The sequence below is a fragment of the Gouania willdenowi genome, chromosome 19, assembly GCF_900634775.1.
Source record: "Gouania willdenowi chromosome 19, fGouWil2.1, whole genome shotgun sequence".
NCBI lineage: Eukaryota > Metazoa > Chordata > Actinopteri > Blenniiformes > Gobiesocidae > Gouania > Gouania willdenowi.
In genome coordinates, this window is record NC_041062.1 from 26,630,849 (window position 1) to 26,641,149 (window position 10,301).

The following is a 10,301-nucleotide window of genomic DNA, read 5'->3' on the forward strand; positions in this document are numbered from 1 at the left end:
AGAGTTATAAAGACAATACAGAGCAGAATGTCCAGGAATGATCCACACATTATGATATCTTACTAGTTATTGCTATACAGAATAAAACAACAATGATTTTATAATATTCCTTATCTAAATAATCATTTTATTCATTTAATGCTTAATATTAAAGTAATTCGATCCGTCATCAGCAGAGCTCTATAAAGAGAGAGAGTTGTGACAACGGAAGTCCAAAATGTTTGACCGTCACGTGATTCATGTAAGCCTGAATTTGTTCCCGGAAGTTAGTGGTGGTCATTCAAATCCATTGATTCCTAGTGACGTCACTGGGATTTTAGGTTATTTGTCATCAATCACTGCATTGATTGACAATATTTATACAGTACATCGTCATATGTATGTGTATATACAATATATGTTTATGTAGTTTCATAAATATTTTTTCCTAACATAAATTTGTATTAATAATTAGTGTAAACAGCTTACCTGCTTTTTGACATAGTTAAGGCCAACATTAATTTGGTTAAAAATGTATTTATGTGTTAATGTGTATTATATACAGGATGTAAAAAAAATAAAATAAAAAAAAATGTCATTAAAAAACACCACATCCAGACAGGACACAAAACATATTTATTATGTTCATATATATATAGACATTAGATTTTTTACTATGCACTTATTATGTACCAAGAATGAAATGAAAATGAAAATACAAAACATTTAAATTTAAATGTACTAGTTTAGTGGAGGATAATCCACTAACATGCCTTAATGGATTTAGATATGCTGATAATAATGATAATAATATTTTACTGGTCAATAGTGCATCACAAACCGTCTAATCAGCTCTAACTCCATTGGCTACAATAATAAACTCATCACTTCCTGGAACTATTGAGGCTCCATGAGCCGCCATTGTTGTAAAACACTGACCCATTGGAGTCACGGTCTCTGTATACGTCACTGGTCATCAGGAATTCTATACGTCATCACGTGTTGCGTTCCGTTGTCCTGGCAACGCCAAACTTTGAATAGAACCGTAACTTAGAACTGGAATTCTAATTCGGTTTGAACCTGAACTGGAGACAAGTTGTTTAAACCTGAATCTTAAAAACGACTAAACTATTAGTAACTAATTAACTATTAATTCACTAATTAACTATTAATTCACTAATTAACTATTAATTCACTAACATGGACGACAGCGGTTCAGAGGATGAACAGATCACTGTAGGGGTGAGTAGTTTCTTTCATTTATTACCATGACGAGCTAACGATACGATACGATACAAATAGAATAAGTTCCTTCAGTAATAAGACAATGTTTTTAAACCAGCAAATTACACATCTTTTATATATTTAATGAACTTATAGATTACTGGTACATAAGTTAAATCTGTTACTTTTGACCACATTTAGCCCTCATTATTGATCAAATATGTAAATAAAATGTACCAAGAAAAAAAATAACAGTGCAAATGCTGAATTAAACCCAGAGCAGCTTTGAGTTTAAAATTTAAAAAATATTAACCATAAAACTAAGGGACTTGCTTAACATGTAGCATTGTTCTAACGTTGTGTCGTCATGCTTAAATGTAGAAAGTACAGATATTAAAAAAAAGTATGAAGTAAAAGTAAAAAGTTGCCAAAAAAATAAAAACTACTGCGACCGTGGCTCAGGTAGTAGAGGGTCGTCTTCTGATCGAGAGGTTGGGGGTTCAATCCCAGTACCTGACTATGTGTCGAAGTGTCGTTGGGCAAGACACTGAACCCTAAGTTGCTCCCAGTGGTCGACTAGCGCCTTGCATGTCAGTCCTGTCCCACTGGTGAATGAGCTGATATGTAAAGCTTTGAGACTGTTACAGTGGTGATAAAGCTCTATATAAAACATGTCTATTTACTATTTACTGAAGTACAGTAATGAAGTATTTGTGGTTTGTTACTTGTCAACTCTGTATGTGTTTATAATATATATATATATGTGTGTGTGTGTGTGTGTGTGTAGCACTATGAAGGAGGAAGGAATGAAGGTGGACAGAGACATGGAATGGGTAAAGCTCAGCTTCCCAACGGAGACTCTTATTCTGGAGAATATGAGAACGGAAAGAGACACGGAAAGGTAGGAATATCTTATTATTATTATTATTATTATTATTACTATATTATTATTATTATTATTATTATTATTATTATTATTATTATTACTATATTATTATTATTGTTGTTATTATTATCATTATTATTACTATATTATTATTATTAATATTGTTATTATTATATTATTATTATTATTATTATTATTATTTTCATTTTCATTTTCATTATTATTATTACTATATTATTATTATTATTATTATTATTATTATTATTATTGTTATTATTACTATATTATTATTATTGTTGTTATTATTATTATTATCATTATTATTACTATATTATTATTATTATTATTAATATTGTTATTATTATATTATTATTATTATTATTATTATTTTCATTTTCATTATTATTATTACTGTATTGTTATTATTATTATTATGCTCCATAAACACCTGAAACATTTAATTAAGTGATTTGGAAAAACAGAAAATAATAACAAACATGCACAAAATAAGAGAGAAAAATATACTGAATAATGACAAATTATATATATATACATATATACTGTATATATTTATGTATATACACACATATATATATATATAGATATATAGATATATATACATCAGAGAACAGAAAAAACTGCTGAATGAGAGAAATATCTAGAAAAACTCAATGCTATAGTTGTTTTGAGTGTTAATGCTCCGATTGGTCATTATTCCTAAAGTAAACATCTTATGAATCCTATATTTTCTATTTTATTTATATTCTAGTGTAGCTATTATGGGTGTACATTGTCATGAATCTGACAATACGATACAATTCACAATGTATCCTGATACAAAACAATACCATATATATAATCGCAATATCAATAATGACAATTTCCACTTTACAAGTACAGAATTGTATGTAATACAAGTTATTTATTTATAACTTGTGAGAATGAGTAAATAGTAAAATAGTAGAATGTTTATCAAACGGTCAAATCACATTTTTCAAAAATGTTTAACTTTTGTTTGTACAACCGATTCTGAATTTATGTTTTTAAATTCTTTAATAAAATCTACTAAAGTGTATAGTATGTTTTATTAAAGTCATTGAGGAGTGACGTAGTTTAACAAGGTCTGATGGTGCGTTCACTGACACCTGGTTACCAGGAGTTTACGTGCTATGCTAATGTTAGCAACATTACATTTTTTTTTACATTAGAAAGGCATTCATTGTGTTTTGTATTATTTTTTAATTCCAAGGCTGGAAAAAAGCATGAATAGAAATATACATGGAGGTGGTAGTGATATAATATAATTAGAATAATATATATATTATCATTTAATATGTTCTTTAAACACATCTACAGGTAAAATAGACTAAACTCATTCAGGATGATTTAATCCTTCATTTCTTTTCACTCCAACAGGGGACGTATCGCTTTAAGGATGGAGCTCGATATGATGGACAGTATCAGCAGAACAAGAAGCACGGCCAGGGAACCTTTTACTATCCAGATGGATCCAAGTATGAAGGTATTTCATGTATTTACTTCCATATATCTGTGTTTGATTAGGTACAGTAAGTACAGCTGATACATGAGAGAGAAAGAGAAATGTTAATCATATCAATAATAAAATGACTTTTTCTCCTGTTTTATTAGTAGAGGCAGAAGCAACTGTGGCCTCAGTTTCATTTTGTGGGTCCTCCAATGTAAACCCACAAAATGACTCTATAAACACAAGAATATTCAAAAATGAGAGAAAAATACATGAAATGATGATAAAGGTTCACAAATGAAAACATTAACAACAAAAAGCCACAAAATGACTAAAAAATTACATAAAACATCAACAAAAAGTTACAAATCAAACACTAAAGCCTGTTTTCTCTGTATCAGTGCTCTGATTGGCCCTCATTCTAAATGCTGTGTTGATCATGTGACCTTGAGATCAGACGATCACATTTTTGTAGTATTTTGTGTTTTAATGAGGAGGATGTGGTGTGTGTGTGTGTGTGTGTGTGTGTGTGTGTGTGTGTGTGTGTAGGGTCGTGGGTGGAGGACTTGAGGGAGGGGCAGGGTGTGTACACCTACCCTAATGGAGACACCTATGATGGAGAGTGGTTGGACAACATCAGGTGAAGCTCTGCAGATGAAATAGATTTGACTCAGACACTGAATGTGTGTGTGTGTGTGCGTGTGTGTGTGTGTGTGCGTGTGTGTGCGTGTGTGTGCGTGTGTGTGTGCGTGTGTGTGTGCGTGTGTGTGTGCGTGTGTGTGCGCGTGTGTGTGTGCGTGTGTGTGTGTGCGTGTCATGTTCTAAGGTCATAAAAGCTACAAGCTCATTTTAAATGTAAGGAGTAGAAAGTACAGACATTGTTTAAAAAAGTAAGGAGTAAAAGTAAAAAGTTGCCAAAAAAAACCAAAACTCAAGCAAAGTACAGATGCTAGAAAAAACTACTTACTTTACGTACAGTAAAGAAGTATTTGTGGGTTGTCACTTGTCACCTCTGTACGTGTTTATAATATATCTGTGTGTGTGTGTATTTCAGACATGGGCGTGGCACCTACCACTATCTCCACATGGAATCCAAGTATGTCGGCATGTGGGTCAAAGGTCACATGGAAACATCTGGAGAGTACATCTACTCCAATTACAAGTACAAGGGAAACTTCCTTCATAATGTGGTGAGTTCACATCCAGTCGTTGGCATGACAGAGAAAATCTATTATCAGTTACTATTATCAGTACTATCAGTTATTGAGATGAATATTTAGTAAACATCATGAATGAATCGTGACAAAAACTATTTCATGATATTTACATTTTGTAGATGTAACTGTAAAACTGAATTAGTTGGTCATTGAAATGATTTAATTTTTCCTTCTGTGAGTGTTCTGAAACAGAAGTTCTCAACCATGGGGTCAGCACCCCATTTGGGGTCGCGAGACACTGGGAGGGGGTCGTCAGATGCCTTCAAGAAACTAAGAATATTTTGTGAACATTTTGAGCCCATTTTTGCATATTTTTACCGTTTTTCTGCCACTACACTGAACTTGGAATATTTGCACCTAAATTTCACCACTTTTTTTGCTACATTACTCCCATTCTGCCAATTTCAATGCCTTTCTTGCACTTTCCAGACATGTTCAGCACTTTTAAACCATTTCCACCACTTTTACACCTAATGTCACATGTGTTGACCCAATATTGTCACTTTTAACCTCTTTTCACCAGATTTCATGATTATTTTTGGAAATGTATCCACATTCACGATTTGTCATGCCCATTATTTACCAGTTTAAACTAATTGTTCCTACTTTTTAAATTACATTACCCCTCCCACTTTCAAGCCAATAGTGACACTTTGAACCCTTTTTACCACTTTTTCTGTCTGTTTTTGTCTGCTCTAATTTGCAACTTTTAACCAATTTCTATGGTTTTTAAAATCCCATTTCACCACCTTTTTTTTACTATTTTATTCCCACCACATCACTGTTCTTCAATGCTCATGTCTGTTTTCAAAGAACCTTCAGCTACAGTGGGGGTCCCTGCTCTCTGGGACCTTTATTTTGGGGGTAGCGGACTGAAAAGGTTGAGAACCAATGAGAACAGGTCTGATATGACCCCCAGGCCTCGGGTTTAACACCTGATGTTTTCTGTCTTGCTAGAAGAATCAGAACATCTCTAACAATTAAACGTTTCCATTCTCATCACTTCCTCAACAGGACGTACAGAACCTGATGTTCTTCTTTTGATCCTACTTTAGTTAAAATGACATAGTCATCCACTGCCTTTGATCTTGTGTTACAGCCCACGGGTGACGGGAAGTTTGTGTTTGACATCGGCTGTGAGCTGCTTGGAGAATATCAAGCCACCAACAAGGTAGTGCATTTCATCTGTTTAAACACTTGATCCATACAGTATGTAGCTACAGCTAGCTAAACTAAACCTACTGTATGAAATAATTATGATGACCACACACAGCTAAGTTCTTTAAATGAGTTTAGTTGTAAATGATCCGTTACCATGGCAGCGACTCAGTGCTTTAGCAGAAAAATCTAACACACATCCACAATTTTACAATTTACACACAGATATGGGCAACAGGCGGTCTGAGGGCCAAATATGGCCATCAGTCTAACTTTGTGCAGTCTCCAAAACACACAAAATGGCAAAAATACACAAAAATGACTCCAAAAACACTATATGACAACAAAATGCACAAAATTACTAGCTTTAAAGTGTTTAGAGTAACGCTGCTATTACAATAGAATGTTTCTATTGGTTGAGAGTAGATCAGTCACTGTTGGCCTTGCCCCTCCTATAAAAGACGGGAGGAGGGGCTTGTGTTTCAGTAAGCATTGATTGACAGCTCCATGTGGAACTGTGCAGTGGCCCATACATTCTGATGGTGTGAAGCCTGTTACAAATATTGAGTGGAAGTTTCTGGGCTGAACATTGTCTAATGACCTGAGAGGCGACAAAAACACTTCTTTTTATGGAAACTTAGAGAATTCACAAATAACTGCTTAACTTTTATGGCTGCACCATAGAAAGTCTGCTTGTTAGCTCTATGACTGTGTGGTTCAGTAACATCGCTGCTCAAGGTGCTTTGCTCTGTAAAAAGGACTGTGAGCTGCCTGTTGTGGAGGCTCTTTATGATTACAGACTCTTTAATGGAGCTCTGAAAATCATCAATGACTCTTCTGGTACTGGCCACCCTGGTAAAGTCATGTTCCAGCTCCTTCCCTCCAGGAGAAGATATTGATCATTTGTTGAGATGCGGTACATGCAAGATCATGTGAGCAGGCAACGTCGATTGCTTTTTCAAGCGTGAGATTGACACCTTGGCTGAGAGTTTGTGGCAAAAACATTGCGGACCATCTCGTCACAATTCTGGTAGCCACAGTCTCTCACAAGCAGCTTCAAATCAGTAATAACGTGCTCGAAGGATTGGCCATTAGCTTGTACTTTCTCATGGAAGCGGTGCCTGGCGTGGAGCGGGTTGGGCTGTGGCATGATGTAAACTGCATACCTGCCGTAGAGGTAGTTAGACTGTCCGACCTGAGAACATCAGCTCTACTTGGCTGATACACAGAATACAGTGTTACAATGGAAGAACAGCACCTCTAGCATCTAGATGTTACATTAAGGTAACAAAATAACTGTGATGACTCAAACCTGCCATAGGCAGACGCCAAAGACAACAGTGACTTTAAAAAAACCCCAAGTTGGGGCGGTGTTTAGCTCAGTGGGTAGAGCGCCCGCCCCATGTACAGAGGCTATAGTTCCTCACCTGCAGCGGGTCCAGGTTCGATTCCCGGCCTGGGACCCTTTCCTGCGTGTCATTCCCTGCTCTCTCTGGCCCCTTTCCTGTCAAGCAACTGTCATATAAAGGCCACTAGAGCCAAAAAAAAACCTTTAAAAAAAAAAAAAAAAAAAAAAAAAAACCCCAAGTCTTCATACGGTGACATGAGGGAGAACTTTCTCTCAGGGTGCAGCATGGTGGACTCTATTGGCCTAATTCACACCGAATGCATCACAAAATGTTTGTGTGACCAGATTACATACAAAGTCAAGGGAGAGATGCTTCCCAGATGCAAAATCTTTCCTGTGCAGCGGTGCGGTCCGATCAGAGTGTCAAGAGCGTTGGCTGTGCGAGCGTGCTCCCAATTTTTTGTCATATTCACAAGAGTTGAAAATATTGAAGTCATGCGACTGTTTCACATGACGAAAGCCAATCAGAGTCTTTGTTGACGATGACGTCGTGTCAACATGGACATCGGTCTGTTCACCCATTCAACCATGGAGTAGAAGCTGTGTGTGACCACCTGGAGCTGTAGGACACGCCCTTTATAACTGGGACCGGACTAGGAAGGATTAGGTGTGGAGGAGAATCAGTGAGGAGGTGGTAGTAGCAGATAAAAGTTCTCTCTGTAGCACTGAGCTAGCATAGCATTAGCCACTAATCACACCGGCTTTTTTCACTGTTGGTTTATGTATATGAGAGGAGAAAAAGGAGCACAGCTCCTCACTTCAGCAGGAAGTGAAACTCACGGAGTTGGATGTGTCGCTGGTGGGCGGGGCTTTGCTTCAAGCGCGCATATGAAGCAAATGGGCACGTTTTTTGATCCTGCAAAACATTTTGTGCGGCAGATGTGTCCGGTGCCACAGAAGACGCATTCGGTGTGAACGCAGCGCTAGCTTCATGTTGCAGTGTGTTTCATGGACTTTTACACTCGCTCTGATAGCTACACATGCTCTGTTGTAATAAATACAGTGTGTGTTTAAACTACAATGAGTTTCTGTGATACCAGCATAATTACTCCTCTAACTGACACCAGTGTTAAGGTTCTCCCTTTCTTTTTACAGGACGAGACTGAGGATGAGAATGTAGAGCAGGACTCCACTACCGCCCCCAAGTGGATTCCTAAGTGCATCACAGGCCCAACACCAAGCACTCCTGCTCTGGAGGCCTCAGGGGAACTCACAGATCAGTCAGGGGAACTCAAGGAGGAATCAGGGGAAGTTGCAGAGGACTCTCGGGAACTTGCGGTGGACTTCGAAGATGCAGGTGAAATCCTGCACAATTGTTTTTGAAAATGATATGATAATCAAAGCTGAATCAATTATCATTTATTTCTGTCTCATAAATGATATTTATCCTGCAATAAATTTCTTTTTTTTTCAGCTGAAGAAGATAAAATAACCCCCAAGGAAGAAGAGGCAGAAGAGTGACCACATCAGTCCACCTAAGCTCTTTTATCTCTTAATAAAGTAACACAACACGACAAAACAATCTATTGAGTGTTATCATTTTGGGAAAACATTCAGGAGAATTCATTAATGAGTTTGCTGAACTACTGTAATAATAAGTGACTGTAATATTAATGTAGACAATAACATGGACAATACTGCCAAATAAATATATGCGGCAATGGACACTTAGGGCTAGGGTTCTTATACAACATGTGACTGGTCCGACACACACTCAAGGTCACACGTTGAATCTGGTTATCTCTAAAGGTGTTGATATCTCTGCTGTTGATGTAAGAGACTTAGCTCTATCTGATCATTTCTGTGTCTTTTTTTACTTAGAGACTGTAACACATGTTCCCCCTAGTTATGTGTGTTTAAAGAAAAGGTACATAAAAACTCATGTGCATCATTGATAATCTCTTGGATGAGTTTGATACAAAAGTCTGTGATGTCATAGATGTGGTGGCTCGAGAAAACCAAACACACAGAAAACACCTTGGAGGAGGACTGAGATAATGCAGAATTTGAAATCTGATTGTAGAAGAGCTGAGCATAAATCGAGAACAACAAAACTCCAAATTCATCTAGAACTGTACAAAATAAGTCTGTGTGAATTCAACAATGGCTTGTTCAATACTTTTCTGAAATTGTATTTGGCAATTGAAAATTGACAAATATACTGCTCTTGTAGGAGTTCTTCTTGTATTTGTAATTACAATACATTGTAATTGTAGTTTTTATTATTTTTTTATTATTTTTCTTCCGCAATTTGCCTTGTCCGAGAACTCCTCCTACGTTATTAATGCAGCACTAATGACACATATGTCACTCATAGGGGCAATGTCAAGGATGTGCAGTCGACCTTTTTTGGAGCCAAAATGTCAAGGTCAAGGTCAAGGTTATGTCAAGTGTCAAAAACCAAAATTGTACAAGTTTGATGCTTATATTTGTAGGGGGAACTTTGACAAGGACTGATGAGAATTATAATATAAATGCTGTATCTCGGCGATTTTTCAATGAATGTGCATCAAATTCACTGAGAGTGATTTTTAACTGGTTTAACCTTTATACCGGGTTTTTTCGACTGGCGCCATTTAGCACGCCATAATAGGAAAATGCATATAACTCTCAAATGCAAATGTGGCGAGATGGGGATAGTAAAATAATCAAATTGGTTGCCAAACAACGCCACCTGGGGAATTTCACTCCAGGAAGTTATCGCCAGTTGTAAAATGTAGTCTAAAGGCTACACAGGTTCAAAATTAACCACGGGGCCAGAGACAGTGTTCAGAAGTACAAATAATCTTTATTACAATGAGTGTTAAAAGCAGCTCACCTGCTATCTATACCTAATATAAGACAAGGCCAAAAGAGGGGAATGGACAGTGCTGGGTCACGTCGGGGCCCCGAAACCAAGGAGGGAGGAGGAAATCATAAAATCACCCGTGACACTGCACACAC

General features: G+C 36.7%; 1 protein-coding gene across 1 annotated transcript; it reads left to right on the forward strand.

Moving 5' to 3' along the window:
• Positions 1-1,030: 1,030 nt before the first annotated feature.
• On the forward strand, positions 1,031-8,878 carry rsph1 (radial spoke head component 1). Its single transcript, XM_028476682.1, has 8 exons — positions 1,031-1,221; positions 1,991-2,104; positions 3,506-3,611; positions 4,125-4,215; positions 4,630-4,765; positions 5,892-5,963; positions 8,454-8,655; positions 8,773-8,878. Exons 1-8 carry the CDS (start codon positions 1,180-1,182, stop codon positions 8,817-8,819), a joined length of 810 nt encoding a protein of 269 aa, XP_028332483.1. The 5' UTR covers positions 1,031-1,179; the 3' UTR covers positions 8,820-8,878.
• The last annotated feature ends 1,423 nt before the right edge of the window (positions 8,879-10,301 follow it).

What these genes read in the sequence shown, in the direction of transcription:
- rsph1 (XM_028476682.1), top strand. Translation starts at nt 1,180, where the DNA reads ATGGACGACAGCGGTTCAGAGGATGAACAGATCACTGTAGGG. An exon ending in GAGTGGTTGGACAACATCAG is followed by an intron (nt 4,216 to 4,629) that starts GTGAAGCTCTGC and finishes TGTGTATTTCAG; the next exon opens with ACATGGGCGTGGCACCTACC. An exon ending in GAAACTTCCTTCATAATGTG is followed by an intron (nt 4,766 to 5,891) that starts GTGAGTTCACAT and finishes CTTGTGTTACAG; the next exon opens with CCCACGGGTGACGGGAAGTT.